This window comes from Pogona vitticeps, chromosome 2 (genome assembly GCF_051106095.1).
Source record: "Pogona vitticeps strain Pit_001003342236 chromosome 2, PviZW2.1, whole genome shotgun sequence".
Lineage (NCBI taxonomy): Eukaryota > Metazoa > Chordata > Lepidosauria > Squamata > Agamidae > Pogona > Pogona vitticeps.
The window spans coordinates 129693374-129716032 of NC_135784.1; the positions used below are offsets into that span (position 1 = coordinate 129693374).

Consider the following 22659-nt stretch of genomic DNA (forward strand, 5'->3'; position numbering starts at 1 on the left):
GAGCATCTTTATTCATGTGGTGTGCAGGGCTGTGGTCTCCAGTATTTGGGCAACAGAAAGAAAAAAGCCAGAGAGTACAGAGAATGAGCTGTTTTTCTCCACAGTGACCACCACTGTAGTCTAAAACAGTGGTTCTTAACCTTTGTTACTCAGTTGTTTTTGAACTGCAACACCCAGAAACCCCAGCTAGCACAGCTGATGGTGAAGGTTTCTGGGAGTTGCAGTCCAAAAACATCTGAGTAACAAAGGTTAAGAACAAGTGGTCTAAAATGTACTTTGTTATATATTGCATTTTCTTTGTTCATGACTTGCCAGTTCCATAGAGGGATTAGCTTCATTCAGAACCTAGTGTTCTTTGTTGTGATTTAAAACATGCGTGCCCACACCCTCTAGACCTTTTCAAAGTTGTCTGAGTAAATGTGTTCATTATTGCATAGTTCATACCTATAATCATCGGCAGCCATTCTGGTGCACGGTCACTTATTGCAGCGCGTATGTTTTGTTTTACCTCTGTAGACCGGACTGTAAGCATATGTGCACATGGGCATGCATGTACAGAGGGCAAGAGTTTATATGAATAGGCTCCGTATCTCCAGCAGCTACAACAAAATCACTAGAATTCACTAATAATTATTTTCTTCCTTTTTCTTTTAGGTAGAAGCATTTTGTGATGTGGATGAAAATAAAATTGCAAAAGGATTTTACACTTATGAAGAATCCAAGGTTGGTAATGGTTCTGATCAAGTCATGGTTGGAAATTCTACATGTGGGCTGCGATTCTATAGTTGGTTCTGTGATTCTCATCAGCTCTTGATAGTGTGGAAGTTGTGAAAGAAGTCACAGATTCCAAATGGAAAAGGTTAACTGTTTGGAGCCAAAAATGTCATCTATTTAAACCTTAAATTTCTGGTTATCAAATTTAGTTTGAAATTATCTTTGTAGCCTCTTTAATTTCTACCGCATATTTGAAATTACTGTTCTGTCTGGATCCATTTGTCAGTGGCATAGTTGTGGGTGTGGAATGTGACAAGGGAGTCTCCTGATCATTGGTAGCCAGTTGGTGGGCTAAGTGGGGCAATGACTTTTCTTCCTAGCCTTTGCAAGCTGATCTTCCTGGACTTCCTGGCTTAAAAACATGTTGGGATGTTTGCTTACTTTCTAAGAGTTGTTTGGCTACTGAAGATTCTTAGCCCACGAGATCTCACACACATGAGCCGGAACCTCAGAATATCAACATATGCAACAAGAGGGAGAGACATTCATTCCATACCACATTAACCAGCAAGGAAGGCATCTCTGCCAGAAAATATGAAAATTGTTTGGAGATTAATGGCTGGCCTACTGCCATTTGCTAAATAGCTTCCCAGTGAAATGGAAATGTTGGGTTGGGACCAGATTTATGCCCCACAGAATAGTTTATGGCTCTGTTCCATCCCTAGGCAGTAGGTGGCCTCCTTCAGTTTCCTTGGGAAGGCTATCGCCTTGTTTGTGAGAGAACGCTGGCAGAAGAAAATAAACTTTTTGAAACAAAAGGTTGTCTTTTTGAAAGGATTTGTCGTAGAAGTACAGAATGGGGAAGAAAAGGGTTAGAAATTATACTGAATTTTCAAACAAACATTATCCTCTTGGAAACCCAGTCCATGCTGATTTTTTACTTCCTTCTCCCAAACAGCAATCTTGAATCAGGCTATAAAATGAATATAGCATGGGGAGGGAAAACAAAATGGTGCAGGGTTTTTGTGAATTAACTTCTCCTGGGTCAGTAAATTATGTCAGTAAAAGGGGGGGATGATATATCTGGGCCTGGACATTGCTCCTGCTGACATCAGTGGGAATTTTGCTACTTGCAAGGAACTAGGAATTTTGATCCTTGCATGAAGAATCCAGACTATATGCCAAAGGAAGTGGGAGATCTATGGGGGTATAATTTATTCTCTCTTTGTGTCGGTTTAGCAGCCCTATATGCCCTTTGCTGTCCTATCAGTATTGCTAGACATACTGGTATTTCATTCATCTCCAGTGAAGATGAACCAGACAACATAATTAACCTGTTGCATGTGAGCAATGGACCAAGAAAGGGCATGAGCATAAGGGAGCACTGTTGGGCAATGATATCATTCAGAACAATTGGCTTTAAAAGGCAGCCCCAAAATGCAACAGAAAATGTGCTTGTTTCTCTCTAGGAAAATCCCAAACCCAAGATCCCAATCCTGCACTTCAAAGATGCATCCCCACCTTTCATTATTTGCATGAAGTTGGTGAGTATAATTTCAAGTCTAAGCCAAATGTGTAAAATCCAGAACGGGTTAAAGAACTGTGATTTCATTTCTGAAACAGTACGTTTTAAACAATCATTCATCATGTCACTTTTTTATCATGGCTCAGGACATTGTTGGTCTTTATTTTGGTAAATAAAAATACAAAAATTGGGGTTTGGACACGGACTGGAAGACTCTTGACCTTAAGTTTACGAGTGAGCCATTCAGGATATTATTATCTTAGAATAAGCGCAGGCAACATGCCCTCCCAATAAAACCTGGTTTTACCCCAACGCAAAATGCAGTCTCACACTGGGAGTCTCCTATGCAACACGCAGAAAGTGCTCATTTTCATAGTTTTTCTGGTGGCAGTCTCTGAGGTAGGAGACTGGTCTCAAATTTGTCAGATTTGCCCAGTCCTCTCCTAAAATGATGCCTGTACAAACATTTCATGATACTCATGAAACCAAACTACATGTGCTACAATTTTAAAGTACATTTGAAAAACACTATTTCAGAATCCCTTCCCTCAGGTACACACCATTTTTGTTGCTACAAACTGCAATTATTTCAAAGTCATTTTGGCGTGGCCATTTTGTACACACCTTTTCTACCTTACAAGGTGTCCTCCCCACCATGAAGCAGCAAATGTTAGAATTGAATGTTTGTAAAGAGGCTTATCAGAGCTTCAGCATATTAGCAGCAGTGAAGGGAAAAAAAAACAAATTTATCATCAGGTACACAGCATCATAGCCTGTGTTGCATCTGCTCTGGTGTTGTGTTGAAAAATCTGAAATTCCCTATTCCAGGCAAGAGTTGATGTTTAATGAGCCATACTTAATATCAGCTTTAAAATCATTACTTAAAGGCTTACATCTGCCACAGACACCCTGTGCTTATTTGAGAAATGCAACAATCTCTTAGCCACAGTCTCCGATCTGTATTTGGGAGGATACTGAGTGCAGAGATCTACTTTCTAGTTAGGTGGGAGATAATGATGGGTGCCTTTAGGGAAGCACATTGAACATTGAAACTGTGTATCAACATCAGCTAATATTGGGCCAAATCCAGTTGTGTAATTACACCACTGAAAAAGAAATAGCATAATTCACAGTGGCAAATAACCCCTAATTAATGTGTCCCCGCTTGGATTCATGGTTGTGTACCAAGCCACTCAGCTAGTGCTCTAATGAGGAATCTTAAGAGAGGATCCATTAATTAGACTATCAACTTTGGTGGAAATAGCTCAGATTTGGGGCATTATTTACAACATATGTAGGGATGTGGTGGTGCTGTGGGCTAAACCGCAGAAGCCTGTGCTGCAGGGTCAGAAGACCAGCAGTCGTAAGATCGAATCCACGCGACGGAGTGAGCGCCTGTCACTTTGTCCCAGCTCCCGCCAACCTAGTGGTTCGAAAGCATGCAAATGCGAGTAGATAAATAGGGACCACCTCGGTGGGAAGGTAACAGCGTTCCGTGTCTAAGTTGCACTGGCCATGTGACCATGGAAGATTGTCTTCGGACAAACGCTGGCTCTATGGCTTGGAAACGCGGATGAGCACCGCCCCCTAGAGTCGAACACAACTGGACAAAAATTGTCAAGGGGAACCTTTACCTTTACCTTTTACAACATATACTTGGAATAAAGGTGAACTAGATGCTGTATTGCAAAGTAAGCAAAAATCAGGTTTTGCTTCCAGATATCAACCACTGGGGAGTAAATATGTTCCTAAATGGTGTAAATATGTGGGCAGCGTCAACAGCAGTATGCTGGTGTGCATGTGGCTATTGGACAATGTTTAAATGCCTTGGAGAGGAACAGAAGTTAGCCAGAGATCATATAACAATATAGCAGCAGTCTAATAGCATCTTAAATCTTCTGAAGCGCCTAGAACTACCTTTGGCATGTCACGTCAGTAAATCCCACTTTTAAAAATACTCCAGAGCTTCTGAACGACTTGCCAAGTGGAAATGCCTTTCTTCTGTATCTCCTCCACTTTCCCTTTGCATGAAGCAGACAGTGGTTTGCTTTGCATCAAGCTTGAGCGGAAAACCTCATCCAGCCTCTCTTCAGCAACCCCTCACCACCAAGAAAAATTATACGGTGGTTTCCAGTGGTTGGGTGAATCGTCTCATTGCAGGCAGGCTTGATGGCAGAGGAAATGGCTTCTAAACTGGTTAGAACTTGCTGAGAGGAGTTGAACTCTTGCTGCTCTGAGGTGATATTATGCAGACTGAGGACAAACCCAAGGATTCAGATGTATTTCTCGGCCTCTTGAACTTTCATTTCTGCACAGGCCACATCTGAAAGAGGAGATGAAAAACAAACCTACCACATTGCTGTGTATTTAATTTCCCTGCAAGACAAACCCTCCTCCTCCTCACTCACTCAGCTAAGGGGAGATGCGTTCTACGAAGCCGAGCAGAGGAATGAATGGGGACAGCCAGTTGCTGCAGGGAGAGAGGGAAAGATCTCCCAAGCAGCCCTCATGTTAGAGTCAGCACTGTGATCCATGCTGCTAGGGATCATATTAAGCATCCGCAAAGGACCCATGAGATGGCAAACTGAGAGGGCTGTTAAAAAAACACTGAAAGCCGTTTGGTGCTCTTACACCATACAAATGCAGGAGAAGGGATGCTTTTATTAGACCCTAAACACAAATCAAGCCATCAGTGAGCTTTCGGAGTCAAGTCCACTTCTCACACCTTGCCTCGATATTACCGAAAAGTTTTTTAAAAGGGTCTGAAAAATTCAGGTCTGCTTCTTCAGGTGAGTTCAAAGGCTGGCTGCAAAGAGCCTTATCAAGAGTAGGAGGCGGGTTCAGACATCATCCCTGGTCCCACTTGGCTGGCATTTCCCCAACCTCAGCCAAAGAGGAACTTTGTATTTCCCAAGTAGCTGTGTGGTGGCAGGTGTGAGGGTGGAGAGAGGTGTGCAGATGATTTGCCGGCTCTTTGTTTGAAGAGCTGCATGGAAGATCCCGCAAAGGCTCACTAATTAACAAAAAAAAATTTTTTAGTGGTCTGAAAAAGGTATGGCCTATCCTGCAATAGGACTGGAATTGATTCGTCTAGTGTATTGCTGATTGACAGTATTGTGGCCTGATGATCAAGAGGAAATTGTGAAACACTGATAAGAGGAGCACAAGATGAAACACAGGAACAAAAGGGTCCCTGGGTTTTAAACCTGACAGCTGTCAAACCTACAGTTTTTGAACATTTTAAGACATTTTAAAAATAGTGAAAACGGACATCGCAAAACCATTGGAATTCATTGAATAGGCTTCAATTTATTTATTTATTTTTATTTATTTATTTGATTTCTATCCCGCCTATCTAATCAATTAAGATTACTCTAGGCGGCATTCCAGTGGGGGAAACATTGTTTCGCTTAGCGATGTTTCCTATGGCAATTTTCGCTTAAGGACGGTAATCCGTTCCCATTGGAACAGATTAACCGGTTTTCAATGCATTCCTATGGGAAATGGTGTTTCGCTTAGCGATGTTTTCCCATAGCAATGTTTTTTTTTAACCAATTAACATTGTTAAGCGAGGCACCACTGTACCTTGTTTGGGTCATCTGACACATTTGCTTTCCTGAACCTTTTACCTGGTGATACCATATCCTCTTGGCTGACATACCAATGCACACTTACTGACATGCATCTCTGGTATACAGTGGGGTCTTGACTTGAGAACTTAATCCGTATTGGAAGGCGGTTCTCAAGTCAAAAAGTTCTCAGGTCAAATCTGCATTTCCCATAGGAATGCATTGAAAACCATTTGATCCGTATCTGCTCTTTTCCGTCCATAGAAACTAATGGGAAGCTGCTATTCCGCCTTTGACCACTAGAGGGGGATATTTTGTTTCTTTTGTTTCTTAGGTCAAGAAAGGTTCAGGGAAGGCAAGGAAAATACAGTCCAGGCAGTACCAGGCAGTCTGAAGACTGTCTCCCAATCCACTCTCTAAACGCTGGGAGGAGTGAGGAAGCAGACAGGCACCCTTTTCACTGGCCAACAGTTAACTGAAAGTTCACATTTTGCACTTTCCCTGCCTCCCACGTGTTTTTTTTTTCAGTTCTTAACTCAAATCTAAGTATGTAAGTCAAGTCAATATTTTCCTATGAGAGCGGTTCTTAAAATGTTCTTAACTCGAGCCGTTCTTAAGTCAAGACCCCACTGTATGTGAGAAATTTTTTAAAGCTGAACATAAATCGCTCTTGAAAAATTAGCCCCATAAGGGAGTTGACAGCAGTTTTTAAAAAGAATGATCAACCATACAGAAACAAATGAGTTGAAACAGCTGTTTGCCTGTGCTAAATGAGGAGGGGGTAGTGGTTTCAAAGTAGTCATGTTCACAGCAAAGTGTGTAGAATACTAATATATACACTAAACTGACTGACGTGGACAGGAAGGTTGTAGGGAACAGAAATGAAACTTGAGGAAGACACAGGATAGGATTCAACAAGTTAAATAAGAAAGAAGGGGATCTAGGTAGCATTTTAGGATGGCTCCAAACTTTAGAGACTTAGGACTTAAAAATAACAAGTGTGATGGAAAAGGTGGGGTTTATGGAGTAGAGGAAGGAATTTCATAGGGTGGAACAGAAAGATGGGTCGAATTAAGAAGAGTTCCAAAGCAGAAGGATTGTTGCAAAGAACAGCATTTATAGGTCTATGCTCTTCTAAGATAAATGTTTTCATTCTGATTACCAGGAAAATGGGAGAAGCAACTAGATCCCTACCTAATGTATGATATAAAAGGGAAGGGAATATTGGATTCATCAGGATCAGCTTTTGTTCACAATTCTTAGGCTAGACTTGAAAATGGAAGGTTCAGTAAAGTCTGACTGTCTGGGAGTTTTGTCTCCAACCATTTGCAAATTCAGTCTCCTTGCATATGTATTGGGACTCCTAAGTTACAGTAGACACTTAAATCAAGGAATGGACAGACTTTTGCTTATTGTTCAGAAGAGGAAGCTGAGTTAGCTGTCACTTAGTAATAAAGGTGTAAACTAGAAAAAGGTCATGTATAAGATTGTGTTGATTTATAAATTATAAATGCAATGCCAGCTGAGGCTGATGAAAATATTGCGGTTGTATAATTGCACAGTGGCAAACGCATAACTCATTCTCCAAACACTAGGTCATCTCCAGTGTTATGTTTGCCATGCAGAGGCCAACAAAAACATTTTCAGTGACTTAGAAAAGGGAAGATAACCATCAGGGAGATACCAAGGCAGGGAAATTATCACTAGGCAGAGAAGGGAGGGTGAGATGCTCTTTGAAAGTTACTGAGCATTGATGTGGCTCTGCCCCCTGGCAAGCACCAGCACAGAACAATAAGTGTCTCAGGAATACTATATTTATTCAACTTAGAGATTTTTAAATTTTTAAGAAATGTTTTTTATTTTTTTAAAAAAAAATCTTTGTTTTAATCTTGATAAATGTTTAATTGCATTTTTATGATGGTATTTCTACGGTATATTAGAGCTGGGGGTTTTTTTGTATACTTTTAATTGTTGTGGCATATACCAAGAGCCAAGTCTATAGAGCCTGTGTCCTGAGCACACTCCTGTACTGCAGTGAGTCTTGGACCCTTTGTGCACAGCAGGAGAGGAAGCTGAACACCTTCCATATGCGTTGCCTCCGACGCATTTATGGTATCACCTGGCAGGACAAAGTTCCAAATAGAGTAGTCCTAGAACGAGCTGGAATTGTTAGCTTGTATACATTACTGAAACAGTGACATCTACGTTGGCTTGGGTGTGTCGTGAGAATGGCTGATGGTCGGATTCCAAAGGATCTCCTGTATGGAGAATTAGTGCAGAGAAATCGCCCCAGAGGGAGACCACAGCTGCGATACAAAGATATCTGCAAGCGGGATCTGAAGGCCTTAGGACTAGACCTCAACAGATGGGAAACTCTGACATCTGAGCGTTCAGCCTGGAGGCAGGCGGTGCATCATGGCCTCTCCCAATTTGAAGAGACCCTTGTACAGCAGGCCGAGGCAATGAGGCAGTCACGAAAGCAGCAAAATTAGGGAACTGGACAGGGGACATATTGTATTTGTCTTCAGTGTGGAAGGGATTGTTCCTCTCGAATTAGCCTTCTCAGCTACACTAGATGCTGTTCCAAGTCCTCCATACAGTTACCATAGTCTCTCGAGACTGAAGGATGCCTAATCATTCAAAAAAATCAATAATTGTTGTGACCTACCTTTGGTCTCTTATGAAGAGAAACGAGGTATGTAAGTCTAATAAATCACGGTACGGCTTGTGTGACAGAAGGTATGCACCCTGAGGAGGAAGAAGCCACTGTTGGTGTCTCATGCCATGCTTGACTAGAAGGATGTGTTCTGCTCAGTTGTGGGGTCTGTTGTGTATGCGAATGATGCAGTTAGCATGGGAGACTGAATAGGAGTCAGGCTTTGGAGAGCCTTGCTTTTCTGGCAAACCCTCCAGAAACAAGTGTCTGCATTCTGCATATAAAGCAAAGGTTTCTCTTTTGCACTCCCCACGCCCACATCTTTAAAATGCTTGGTCTGTCATGTGAGGAGATGTGTGAGGATGCAAGAAGCAGGCTTTCTTTAACTTTGCGTGGTTGGAAGAGCTTGGCTGTTTGCTTTGGAACCACTTGAAACCCTTGGGTGGAACTTCTGCGGTTGCCAGCTGTGCGGTGCACCTTCCCTCCTGCAAGCAGCTCCTGGCTAGCTTGTTTTGGCATTCTCTTTAAAGTCAGACTTCATGGGATGAAATAATTGCCCAGTATGCTCCCTACTGGGCATTTCAATAAAACTGATCCAGCACGTGGAGGCAAAAGGCATCAACTGGACCAGACAAAGAATGTCGCTCTCTTATGTTTCATTGTGTATTTTTCTGTAAAACCTTGTAGAGAAAAAGAATTTCATCTATTGTCAGCCTGTAATTCAATGCGAGCCTGTCCTACCACTGAGCTTCGATAGCCTTTCTTATTGATCAGATTCAGGGAGAGAAGGACACCATCTGCAGATCACTCTGGATAAGTTCTTCTTTTGCACAAACTTCTTTCGATTTCGCTTGCCGCAACCCAGTTGATGAGGTTTTGAGGATTCCGGTGCTTCCCTGCTTTGGGTTTCCTTTGAAGTTGGCCACTGAAAACTTGATGGTGCTTTGTATATAAATGGAAATATTTAAATATACAGGTTGAACATCGGTGCGAGTGTACAGCATTAACAATAGCTACTGTGCCCCAGATTTTTCTTCAGTAAGTTCTCTAGCTTGTTCTCTGAACAGTGTCATCTCTCTCTACATGCAAAACTGAAGGCTCAGCTTGCTCCCCTTTCCCCTGGCTAGGTGGAGGACTGAAGGTTTTCACAGAGTTTCAGCTGAACACCATTCATGTGACATGGCCAAACCACTTTTGAGCTTAAGCGTTTTCCTGAGCTTTTTCAGTCAAGAGTCACTGGACTAGAGAGATCCTTTCACGCCGTCTGTAAAGCTTGTAACATAATGTCTTCGAAATTCTTGTGTGATTCACAAGATTGCAGGTTGAGGGAAAAACTATATAGGAATGTGTGAAGACCCAAATTCTACTTCCACATGGAAATAGTAGAAATATTTGTTCTTTTTTTTCATAATTATTTATTTTATTATGTGATAGGAGTTGCTATATGATTTTTCAGATACAAGACACAATCCAGATCTGAGTAGATTCTGATGTCTGTGACCAACAGACTGTAGAGGAATTTGTGTGTGCATTAGGACTAAGATAAAATTTGAGCTTTAGGAAATGGAGCAAATGCTACAGTGCTACCAGAAGCTCATAATTCAGAGAACAAGGCCTGGAGTTACTGGGCCACAGGAGATGCTCCCCATACCCTCCTATGCCAATATAGAACTAGAGGGCTTAGCTCTGAAACCAAACACTTAATTGTTCTTTACTGGAGAAGAGCAACAGAAAGCTTTTGAGCTTCATGCACCTGTATCAGTCCTTCGGATCTTTCATGCAGTATCTCAAGGATACCGTAAACAGTTATGGGCTCAGGAAGGTCAATTTCCTCCCTCTTCTTCCATTTTCTTGTGCTTCTCATATTTTCAGCATCCCTCAGCTAAAGTGCCCTCAACTTTTGCTAATCATACATCATTGATCAGGATCATGCAGTTAGTAGAACCTCAGTTTCCTCATACTTTTCCTCCACTCATGAGATTTGCCTGTACAAAATAATGATTGCATCCTTTATGATAGCAGACACGTGCTTAGGCAACAGCAGTGTGGTCTCTCCACCACTATTCAAGACCAGTGGGTTGCAATTCCAGTGTTTGGTGTTCACTGTGAGATTTTCTTCTTTCTGTGTTCTCAACCTCCATGTTGAGGTCGTAAAAGTATGCAAGGTTACATTTAGTTTGTTTTTAAACATGGTTTGCTTTTAATTTAATTAATTCTCATAGACAGCAGCATTTCTAACTCAAAAATATTCTCCAATAGAGAATGGTATCAAGTCTAGCACTATAATCAGTGCAGTCTGTGGGTTCATTGCAAGAGCCAGAAATCCATGATTCATATCTTACCACAGTCATCCCCTCACTGTCAAGCTACTTTCTGCCCCAGTACCCAGTCTTCAGCAGGAATAATAATACTGGCTTCTTATATAGGATTAGTTTAAGGATTACTGACAGACTGCAGACGAAGTGTTTTGAACATTTAGCAAATGCATTGTATAAACAGTAAATGTTACAATGTTCTTCTCTCCCCATGCACTGAAGCAATAGCTTCTTTGTTGTCACTATTCTAAATGATGGGAGTATTGTTGGAGGTTATTATCTCTGGAAACATAAATTACTAGTTCACTGAAATTAAAGTCTCAAAGTAAGTGCTGAAATTCACAATGATGTCACCTCCCTTACTTTCCAGTCACAACTGTGGGTGTGCATTAGAGATATCTCATCATCTTATAAGGTAAAAGATGTGCAACTAGGCACAAAGTGCTTCTTCATTCAGTAAACAAAATTTAAGGGATCATTTGTTACCAGTTTTAATAGTCTGGTTGTTTGATGAAAGACTTCAAGAGTACATGACCAGTCACTGTGCAAATCCACCAAATCATTAATAATAAAATTAATGTTATCGTATTTTATTTTATGTTTAAGTTACTTCAGATTCTGAGCATTGTGACTCAAGATCGTTAGTGTTTTTGAAGGGATGTTTCTCCTTCGTATCCTCTGTGAATACACACTAATGGGTTAATCTGCGGCTGAGCAGAGCAGTCTTCGGTAACTTCCACAGCTTTAAGCATTTAGTGATATATAACTACGCCTCCAGCCCAGTGCTTCAGTTCTTTTTCTGACCACTGCTGTAGCAGCAGCTTTGTTGGAACTTCGCAAGTAGAAACAAATCTTTTCCATGCCTTTTCTTTCTTTCCCTTCACCTCCCATTGTTATTTGTAACATTTTGTTTCTTTTGCCTGGGGGATACAATACTAGCCGGCATTAGTTGTTCTTTGTTGAGGCTTTACAAAGCCTTTAGAAAGCCTGCGTTTCATCCCTAAAGGCTTTTCTCTTAAATAATATCTCTTTACCTTCTTTATAACTACTCCCAGGCTGGAAAGCAACAGGTTTGTTTTGTCTGTTTGCAATTTTCTCTCTTAGCAGGATAGAAGAGGACAGCTTCTCAGCTTGCCTGAGCTACAACCTCTCCGGAGTTTGGCACAGAACAGCCCTCTTCTTTCAAGGGGCTCGTTCTTACAGCTGTTGCAGTGAGCGGGCAGCCCTGAAAAGAGGGCTTCCTAGCTCCTGCCCCCCACTTCAGTGGGCTACAGCCTCTTCGGAGGCTGGCGCGGAACAGTCCTCTGATTTATCAGAGGGCTCATTCGCGTGGCTGCTATTTCCAATACCAGGTGCCGAGGCAAAAGCTTCTAGTTTGCCTTTGAAAGGGGGGGCTGCAACTCCCACCACTAGCCCTGCTGGTTGGTGATCTTTCTGCCTGGAGTAGCACCTGCTGGTGTCTGTTAATTTGGCACAAAACAGCCCTCTATATCAATGGGCTGGCTCACAAAGTAGCCTGCGGCCCTGTCTCAGCTGCCAGTGCCCGCATAGGCTCATAAGGAAAGGACTCACAAGGGTCCATCTGAGAACCCTGCCGCTGTCAGGTAAGCCTGGATAATTTTCCTCAGGTAGGTCCTATCTCACTGACAAGGTTGCATAGAACCAGTCCCTTTTGTTTGGGATAGGAGCTATGAGCTCTCGGTCACCATCGCCAATCCTCTCTACCTGGCATCATTCTGAGCCATGGGCTATGGAGTGCTTTATGCCTCCACATATGCTTCACAGGTGTAGTGCTCCCTCGAACTCGGCTCCGGTAGCATAATGTTTGCAGCTTTGACCGAACCTGCTGTTAACCCATTCAGGTTTGGGACTCACATGAATCGCTGGGGGGGGGGGTGGAAGAGTTTCCAACCAATCTTCCTACACCCCTCTCGGTTGTTGCAGATGGTCACACTCCTTTACCGTTAACAGATGAGGAGTTCTCTGATCAGCGTTGTTATTTGTTTTTAGCCGCCGTGTAGCCATGTACTCTTCTGCCATGGGGGCTTATCACCACTTATGGAGTTTGGTTCTGCCCACCCTGCAGGTAGCTCATGTGCACGCTTACAGTTCAGGCCTTCCGCATCACTGGGAGGCATTGTTGCAGGTGTGTTACGAGTGCACTGCTGCTCTACATGCCTTAAAACCAGCATTTAAGCAATTGAAGGGTTTGGACCTGCCGTTTGTTGGTGTACGGCTTTTAGTCAAGAAAAGGTTGCTATTCTTGATAACCTGCTCAGGCTCTAGGAAGCGACACAGTCTTTTGCGCTGTAACAACTACAAGAGCCTGAAGATGTTCCGATCAGCCTTCGACATTCCGGGAACATTTAAAGTCTCAACCCCAAAGTTACCAGCCGCCGCCCCTAGACATGTGGGCAGGCAGTGCCCTGACCGGCAGGTCACATCAGTCTAAACCACTGCAGTTTCCTGTACGAACACGCAGGGCGGCACTCTCTAGTTACGCCTTCTTCGGAATTGTGTTATGGTCGCCGCATTTATCCAGTGGCTGTATACAAGCGGGCCCTTGACTGTTGCATCTTTCTTTTCCTTTGTCTTTGATGGGGTTCTCCAGACAGGGATGCTTTCGCATCTCGATCGAACTAGTAGTAAAGCAAAAGCAAAGCAGAGTGTGCTGCTTGTGTGCCATCCTGTGGTGCTTCGGGCACTCTCTGGGCGGTTTACAGGTTGGTTATGCGGGCTGCACATTGCCCCCCCCGGCGAGCTGGGTACTCATTTTGCCAGCCTCGGAGGGGTGGACAGCTGTGTTGGCCTTGGGCCGCTGCATAGGGTTGGGCCCCGGGTCGTGAGCACAGTTTTGGCTGCAGTACAGTGGTTTAGCCACTGCGCCACAAGGCTCTTAGTGTGCCGTGTTTGGCTTCTGAGCTGGTGTTGGCTGCACCTCCTTAGGAGGTGCCTCCCTAACCTAGGGGCATGGGGGCCCCTACATAGATTTCGCCCTTCCCCTCTTCAGGGTCAGTCATTCGGGCCCGCCATGGGTACGCAACCATCTTGCTTGGTTGTGTTGCTAGATCCTGCTCCTGGGACCTGCAGGATACATCACACTGAACATGGTCCCTCACATTCTCAGGACACGGGTAGTTGGTTCAACCGAGTGTCGGTTTCCCTTACCTGTTGGCTGGGAGTCTTCCCCTACAGTAATGGACGTGCACCATCATCTTGGCATACATTCTACCACCTTGACCTACTCCTGATATGGGCAGGTGTTCTATCCCTTTGCATCAAGATGACATTGGCCTACTAGGCCACTGTCTCTGGACGCTCTCCTTCAGTTTCTCCTTCACTTGTTTTGCCTGGCTCTGGCCCGTTCTACCTGCAAGCTATTTCTCCGTGGCCTGGAGAATATGTGCCCTGCCTATGGGCCACTGACACCTCAGTGGTCCCTCCAGTTAGTTCTTTGGCAACCCTCAAGGCTGCCTTTCTCCTGGCAGTACCCTTAACTTGCAGGGCTGGAGGACTAGCTTCAGTAGCAGCCAGCCCTTACCTTGCCTATGGTATTTTTCTGTCTTCCATTTGAACCAGCCAGCTTTCCTCCCTGGTTTCTTCCCCACACCATCTGGCACAGACTCTTCTTCCAAGATCAATGAGAGCTCACTCTACTAGAGTGGTAGCCTCCTCAATGGCCTTTCTCTGTCACGTGGATGTCATGCATGTCTGCCGCGCTGACACGTGTGCCACTCCGTCTCCCTTCATCTCGCCCTACCGCCTGGTTGCCCAGCTTAAGGTTCAGGCTGCAGTAGGGCGAGCTGTCCTGGCTTCTGCACTTTCGTGACGACCCTCCTCTGGGTTAGTCAGCTTGCTAGTCACCCATTAGTGTGTATTCACAGAGAACACGAAAGAGAAAAGAGGTTACCTATCTGTAACTCTTGTTCTTCGAGTAGTCCTCTTTGAATTCACACGTCCCGCCCTCCCCGCTGTCCGTCACGTGTGCCGTGGCTTATTGGGCAGCGGCGGTCGGTTCTTTAAGAACTGAAGCACTGGGCCGGAGGCGGAGTTATATAGCCAGGTGTAGGGGAGGTCCCAGCACTAAGTGCTTAAAGCTGTGGAAGTTACCGAAGACTGCTCTGCTCAGCCGCAGATTAACCCATTAGGGTGAATTCACAGAGGACTACTCGAAGAACCAGTTACAGGTAGATAACCTCTTTTTTGCTTGTTTTCTTCAAGTACAGTGGTGGCTCGCTTAACGATTGCAAAATGATGTTTCAAAGGGCTTTTTTTGCTTCCCAATGATCGGTTCCGTGCTTCGGGAACCGATTCTTCGCATTACGACAATCAAAACAGCTGATTGTTGGGTTTCGAAATGGCTGCCCACTGTGTAAAATGACTCCCCGCTGTGCTTTAGGACGGATTTTTCACTTTACAGGCACTCGAAAATGGCCGTCCTATGGAGGATCTTGGCTGGACGCTGAGGTATTTAGCCCATTGGAACACATTGAACTGGTTTTCAATGCATTTCAATGGGCTTTTTTATTTTGCTTGACGAGGATTTTGCTCTACAGCGATTTCGCTGGAGTTATCCTAGTCAAGCGAGGCACCACTGTAGATCCATGCCTCACTTACGTGTCCAATCAATCACTAGTACCAACTGGCTTATGTTGGGCAAGAACAACGCTGATGGGCAACTTTCATTTCATCTTTTCCCCATATCACTCTATTTTAAAACTCCCTGAGTAGTTTGTGTACCTATCACCTGCTTTTGCCACCTTATTACATTCTTTTTATTATTTTACAGTTATTTTTACAATCCTCTTAAGGGTTTCAACTAATCATCTCCTTCTAAGAGTTTGGGAGCTTATGAATTAACTCTTTGTATGACTGAACAGACAACCCATACTGAATCCATCACTGTCAGAGGCATGGGAGAATGCAGAGAACTTAGAATCTGTTCTTTTATTCTCTGCACAGCTCATGATTTCCTGAGTCAGTTTATTCCAGGGTTGTGATGGGGGTGATATGTATTTCGCAGTCTACAGATCCTGATGCTGAGTTGAAATTTAATCAGATAAATCATAACATTTATGTTGAATGTATACTCTCCCCCTGCCTGGCTCTGTGGAGAATGTAGGATAAACCTAACCAAGGCTGGGTAGGTCACAACACAAATAAGAATCTCTTATGTTCATGTACCAATGAACCATGTCACTGACATGTGTCAGAAGAGATAGGAAATCACTGTATTCGCTATGTATTAAACATTAGTACTCCTTTTCTGCATAAGCTTTTAGATTAATAGACTTTACTGATAAAGTGAACAGTTGCTGGAAATGAAGTTGTATCAGAATTATCCACTCCTGCAAGGTCAGCATTTTAGGAAGAGAATTCTGCACACCCATGTCAAACTTAGCTGATAGTGCCTGGAAAGTAATATGGTTCCAACCCAGAGATTTTATAGATTCTCAAGGCAGAGAAAAGAAATAAGGAAACCATTAGAGGGAAAATTAATCAAAGTATTAATAACACCTCTCAACCTAGTTTCTTCGCATATTGAAAAGAAATGCTTCATTATATTATGTGAGGGAACTCACTGCAGTCAAGCAGGGTCTGTAAACACTACCAGCAAGGAAACAGCTCTGTCATATGATGATTAATAATTATTTCTATGTGCCATTGATTCTAACGTACAGTGGCCCCGTCCAGGGTTTTCTTGGTTGGTGGTTTACCAGTTCTCTTCTGGGAGTGCCCTGGGATTCTGCAACTTGCCCAAGGCCACATAGGCTGACTTTACTCATGGGAGGCACAGTTAAGAAATCAAGCTCTCAAAATTCCTTGCTTTGCAGCTAGGCATCCAACTCACGGGAGCTATCCAGCCAGCTCTCATGGAAAAACTGGTCAAATATAGATTTCAAATACGCTAATTACAATGCCTATTTTTTTAAAATCTCAGTTGTTTGATCTCATTGATTAAAACAAACAGGCTTCACTGAAAGTGATCTATTTATTTATTCCTCAGGATCTAACAGACGGACAATTTGAAGACAATTTGAACATGTTGAAACTGAAGGAAGGTGTCGACTATTTTCACTTTAACTGATATGTATGTTACACTGGAAGGACTTTCACAGGAGAAAGAAAAGGGAATACATTATTTGTAAAGGTTGAGTTATACACAGTAATGACAGGGCTAGCATAAAAACTCTGCCTCGATCATAAATGCTATGATCTTCCAAAGCAAGTATTAATACATTTTAAATTACATTTCCTTCATTTTGGTTGTGATGGCGAGGGAAAAAGCAATGTGAAAGAGATAATCAGGAGGCGGGATGACAGCCAAATTTCCAAACCAGTAGGGCTCAAGCCTTTATTTTCTGCTTTGTACGGAGCCACTCTAAACAGTCACAGGGAGAACGGATGGAATCTCAAGGGCCCTTTGGCCTCCTCACACGTAAGGAACCTTTGGCCCTCACCTTCTGGAAGCCCTAGACACTGTGACCAGTGGCAAGGAATCAGTAGAGTTGTAGCCCAAAACAGCTAGACGAGAAAGATTATCATCATTCCCCGTTTTAAGGAATCAGATTTTGCCAGTAGCAGATCTTGTACCATCTGTGTCTCGGGGTGGGGAGTGGAACAGGTAAGTTATCATCTGTTTAGTGAGGAAGCTGTGGCAGTTATTTGGCAGGCTCAGACACCTCAGAGACCTTTGGGTAGTGTGGGCGGCATATAAATTAAATAAATAATACCTGCCATGGCCACCTCAGTTTAGGAACAACATGAAATATATTTCTTAATTTTCATTCTTCGGACGGATAGTTTTGTGGGAGACACAGTCAGTTTTCTGTACACTGTTTCCCAGAAAAAAACTGCAGCTCCACCAGTTTCTAGTGGTACTGTAACAACCTTCAGTGAGTCAAGGAAAACAGGCCCTGGCCCTTCCCCAGCATCGGCAGGAACAGCTGGGCTGTCCCTCTGAATCTGTTACGCTTTGTGATACAAGTGCTTCATACGCAAGGATTAAAGTGGCCCCTGCATTATAACATTCTGGGGCAGAATGAGAGATAAATGGTACTTCTGTTGTAAAACCTCCGTGTTCAGATAGTTGAAAACAGTCTTCATGAAGCTTTTGCTCTGACAGCCTACAGATTAACTCTTTATGTAAGGTACGCCTCTCGGCTTCTGCTGTTTGCTGTAAGAACATGATCTTACTAGTGAATCCTCTCCATACAATGACCTTAACTATAAACATTCAAGGCAATAGTACACAATTAAAACTATTTCACAGATTGAAGACTTTCAGTGAAGGAAGAGGAGAATTATGCTTATTTTTGGCCTAGCAATAACCCTTCTTTCACATAGCAAAAGAGTTAGTTGTGTGGGAGGGGATAATTGAAAACACACAGTGTATCTGTTGTAATCCCATTGTCTTGGTGCCCTCCATATAAGCCAAGAACATCAACAGTTTTTTCCTGAACCTCACTGTGTCACTTTGTCCAGTTGACATATTAGAATTGAAATACATTTCTGCCTGCCAGCCCCTCTTGTTTTCAGAGAGAAAGCCACTACGCTTGTGTGCACACAGCAACCGGAGTTGCAAATTCCTACAGAATAGTGTGCTAAGTGATGCATGACAGCAGAACTTCCCCTTAGCAAGTAGAAATATGTCATCGGAACAGGGGGAAACAGCTAGGAAGAGTGAATATTGTGGTGGTTTCAGCTGTTCAGTAGTTACTTTAATTCAGTTTTGAAAAAAGCACAACATTTGCAATCAGCTTTCATATTGAATATGAAACACAAGAGAAGATCCTGTGGCCAACCTGCCATCTTGTGGTTACAGATCATGGAGTGAGCAAAACAAGTTTATGTTACCCAAACAAAACAAAACATTTGGCTTAACAAAACAATCTTGGTACATATGCAGCATCCAAAGGCAGGCTTTTAGTCGTCTTAGTCTCTCTTCTTCAGCTTTTTCCAGGCTACATTAGTTGTTACATTGACACTCTTTTGGCTCCAAAGGGCCCAAGAATTGTTGTTTTCATATTAAGGAGTTCTCCGTTGTGTGCTCTACAGGAGAGATGCAGAAAATAAGAAGAGAATGAGTGGCAGCATAGTTAAGATCTTGTCTTAAAGTGAAAGTAAACTTTTCTATAGAAATAACTGACTACATTGTCTGACTACATTGTTATTTTTTTGTTCATTGATTTCAAATGTGAATGTATAACATTGCTTTTTTTTATGAAACATGGTTTGGGGCAAGGATATTGTTGCAAACAATCTACTAGTCAAATCCAGAGTATCAGATCTGCATGTGTAGAGAAGCCATGCCTTATGTAAGCCTTCCACATGGGTACAAGTCAGACAGTGCACAGGGGTTACACATGGGCACTCCCCTGCCCCCCCCCACAGCAGCCTCTTGCCTTTCCAAAATAGGGCACTTAATTTAAATATACTCTTTGTTTTTAAACACTTCGATATTTATGCCAGTCTTTCTGGTCATTTCTTTTTCAGTTGTGTGGAGACAGGAATAGCATTCATGAGCACAAGATTATTTATGAAAGCAACTCTGAACTTTTTCCAGCATATCAAGATCAAGAGCACTGATAAAAGATCCATACTTCAAATCCCTCCCCTGTCCCAGTTTTAACAAGGCACTGTATATTTCTCCATATGCCCTTGTGAAATATGAGCTCCCAAACCTGGATAGTGCTGCATATTTTCATATAGCCCCTTTTGAAAAACAGGGCAGTAGGAAATCAAACTGCTGTGAGAAATTCCTCTGGCTTGTGGAGAGGAGGTCCTTCGCTAAAGTGTAAAGGGATGCAGATGTGGCTGTCACTCTTAGATCAGAGAGCTGCCACAAGACTGTCTTCAGATCTCTTTCACATCAAGGAAATGCAAAACTGCTTTTATGACTGTGCATTTTTTGCTCTAGCAAAACTTCACCATAATACTTTCTTTGTAATTAGCATCCTATTAGCACTTCAGTATCCCTAATGTGCCTTTCTAGTAGAAGCAAATAGAGTGGGAATAGGAAGTGGGGTGTGGGGAGGCAAAAGCACCAACAGACAGAACAATACTTGAAACCATCAGCACCAGCTTTTCCCGCAGAGGACAAAGCAGCCCAGCTCTGAATTGAGGTACCAGCTCCTCAGTGCAGGTACCTCTGAATAGGCTGCTGCATAAGCTCTGCTCCCTTTTTGCCTTCCAAGAATGCTAATTCAATACTATGCCACTGACCTCCTATAGCAAGATTTTTTTAAAAAAAAAATTTGTGTGTGAATAAGGTACAGTAATGCATTTCTATCCCAGTGGCCTTTTAACTTCAGTTGTCTGGACATTAGTCCTCTGAAAACAGTACAAATATTAGCACAAAGTAATATGAAATAAATTGCTGGGTCTCAGGCTGAGGGCTGAACCACACCCATTTAGAAGACTTCATACTTCAGGTGGGGGAGCATCTTTTGAAATATCTATATTCTCTTGCTAAAGATGAAAATATTTTTTGCAATGCTGTTGATAACTTGGTATTAATAAGACTTTATCCACAACCACACTTGAAATCTTCATAGTATTTCCACAGTTGGGAACTAATAGTATACTCAACTTTCTGTCTGGTAAAATGTTTCTCTGTAAAAGTTAACTAGGGACTAAAAAGAAGCAATGGTATCTACATTTTCCTGTTAACACTCAAAATGGAAATTCTACTTGCTCCTTTTCATAAAGCACACTCTTAGAGCCAGCTGCACTGTATTAATTCATGCTTGCTGTCTAGTAGCTGAGCACCAGAAGTCTGGAATGTTTTCAAGGAAAGGGATGGGAGACAGTTATATAGCACTTGCTTTCTGGCAGCTCTAAGCCTGCACATATTGAAAAGAGCTTGGGACATAGCTGAATATCCCCCCCCCCTCAAATATTGAACTTCAGTAAACATTTGGCATTCCTGAAAGGATCCCAAAGGCATTCAGATCAAAATAAATAGATCTTTATGAAATGTACCTTGGTTACCAATTGAGGTTTGGGCACTTTCATTAAATCACAGAGATGGTTACGCTGCGTCCTCAGAAATGGCAAATCTGCATCCCTGTTTGGAGAGCAAAAATAACATGAAATACAATATTAGCTCAGCAGATCTGAAGCTGCATTAAATAATTTAGCGTAAAATGGCTTATTCCATCAGAGAATTCTCTTTAGGTGAAGTTCTGGTATGGTGTCAGTAGTTTGGCACAAAGAGTCATAATATGCAAGTTGTTATGGCTAGAGTCTACAAATGAGGCAAGCAAGTAGAGGGATGAAATTCAAACAGCTAGCTAGTGGCTGTTACTCTGCACTAGCCACAGGCCCTATCTGGTCAGCAGCATAAGAAACATCACATCTTTCTCAAAATCTCTGGGCTCTAACACCCCCAGACAATAAACTGTGAGCGTCTTTCCACCTACTCCAGAGTGATTTAAAACTACTGCTCAGAAAAACTAGATCCGATCATGTGATTTCCCCAGGTACATTTTCCTTGCTCTAACCTCAATATGTATGCATATTCTACACAAGTCAGAAACATGGTTTATTTTGAAAAACATTCTGATTAGTTTTGCAGTTATATTACAAAATGAATAGTTATTTCAGTTACCAGAGGTTGCTGGAAATATTTATGAAAGCACTGGAAGGTCAACAATTTTGAGTTGAACAGATTAGTCATGAATATTGATTACACTATCAGGACAATGATCAACTCAAGACAGACACTGAAACGGTTTCATTTAATTAAAATAATACTTTATGGTGGATTTTTTTCATCAGCAGTAAACATGCAATATTTAACAAGCTTTTTTAAAAATCAGTTTAACATTTAGAAGTTCTAGATATTTTGGCATCAAAATTATTTTTAAACTAAAGTTGCAGAGGGGCAACAGCTATAATTGCCACTCTGAAAGAATCAGCATCACTCAAGAAAAATGTTGCAAGCGAGTCTGGAATTTTCAGTAGCTTTCTAACATTTATCACATTGGGAGCAGGGTGGGGGTGCGGGAACTCCAGGATTTGGATAACTTTAAGTCAGATAAAGAAAGAAAGCTAATCAGGTTCGTTACTTCTCTATGTACTGTAAGCAGCTATACACCTCTAGAGAGACAAAGCCAGTCTGAGAACTCCAGAAAATTGTCATGGTCTCTTCTAGACTCCTTGAGGAGAGGGAAAGATTCATCTAAATAATCTATACAGAAATTTAGCAAATATAATGCTTCAATCCAAGAACTGTTGGACTATATTTATAAAATTATAAGTTTTAAATGAAAATTATGTCAGAATTAAAAATGTATTTTAATAATAAAGAATTTTTAAAAATGATTTAAATGACAAAAGTTAAATTTATCTCAGCATTTACTTCTGTCATATTATCGTAGCACCATTGAGAGTGTCCTAACCTATGGCATTCTGGCATGGTTTGGGAGTAGCTCTGTAGCGGACAAAAAAGCTCTACAGAGAACCATTAAAATTGCCCAGAATATCATCGGGTTCCAGCTACCAACCCTGGATGACATCTTCACATCCCGCTGTCTGAGGAAGTCACACAGCATCCTGAGAGACTCTTCCCATCCTGCTTATAACTTTTTTGAACTGTTACCGTCTGGCAGAAGATATAGAACAATTAAGACTCGGACCACACGTTTTCTCAATAGTTTTTATCCCAGAGCTATAATTGCAATTAATAATGAGCTTAAAGACCACCAGTAGTGAATAATTAGTTGGACTGTGTTACTTGGCCTGAGGTGTAGATGTTTGTATTTTTAGTGGGGGATTTTTGGTGGGTGGGGAGTGTTTGGGGAATTTTATGTGTGTGCATGTGTCTGGTCTCTGGGTGTCTGTGAATTTCGTTGTATGGGTATACTGTGTATATAC

The 22659-nt window shown here is 42.3% G+C and overlaps 2 protein-coding genes across 13 annotated transcripts in view; one reads left to right on the forward strand and one right to left on the reverse strand.

Moving 5' to 3' along the window:
- QTGAL (queuosine-tRNA galactosyltransferase) overlaps positions 1–18928 on the forward strand; it is a 268261-nt gene extending 249333 nt beyond the window's left edge. For 4 of the 11 annotated variants that reach the window (XM_078385931.1, XM_020785917.3, XM_078385935.1 and 1 more), the window contains 3 exons: positions 655–723; positions 2184–2258; positions 16787–18928. In XM_078385931.1, the coding sequence (XP_078242057.1) occupies positions 655–723; positions 2184–2258; positions 16787–16867 (225 nt within the window). In that variant the 3' untranslated portion in view covers positions 16868–18928. Of the gene's footprint in view, positions 1–654; positions 724–2183; positions 2259–11149; positions 11325–16786 lie in introns of those variants that run through there. The other 7 variants (XM_078385928.1, XM_078385929.1, XM_078385937.1 and 4 more) reach the window with 5 other exon arrangements.
- The window catches only part of TBCD (tubulin folding cofactor D), a 209881-nt gene continuing 203974 nt past the window's right edge, over positions 16753–22659 (reverse strand). For both annotated transcript variants that reach the window (XM_020785911.3, XM_020785913.3), the window contains exons 39-40: positions 20764–20848; positions 16753–18831 (exon numbers count right to left, since the gene is read on the reverse strand). In XM_020785911.3, coding sequence (XP_020641570.2) covers positions 18808–18831; positions 20764–20848 — 109 coding nt within the window. In that variant the 3' untranslated portion in view covers positions 16753–18807. The remainder of the gene's footprint in view (positions 18832–20763; positions 20849–22659) is intronic.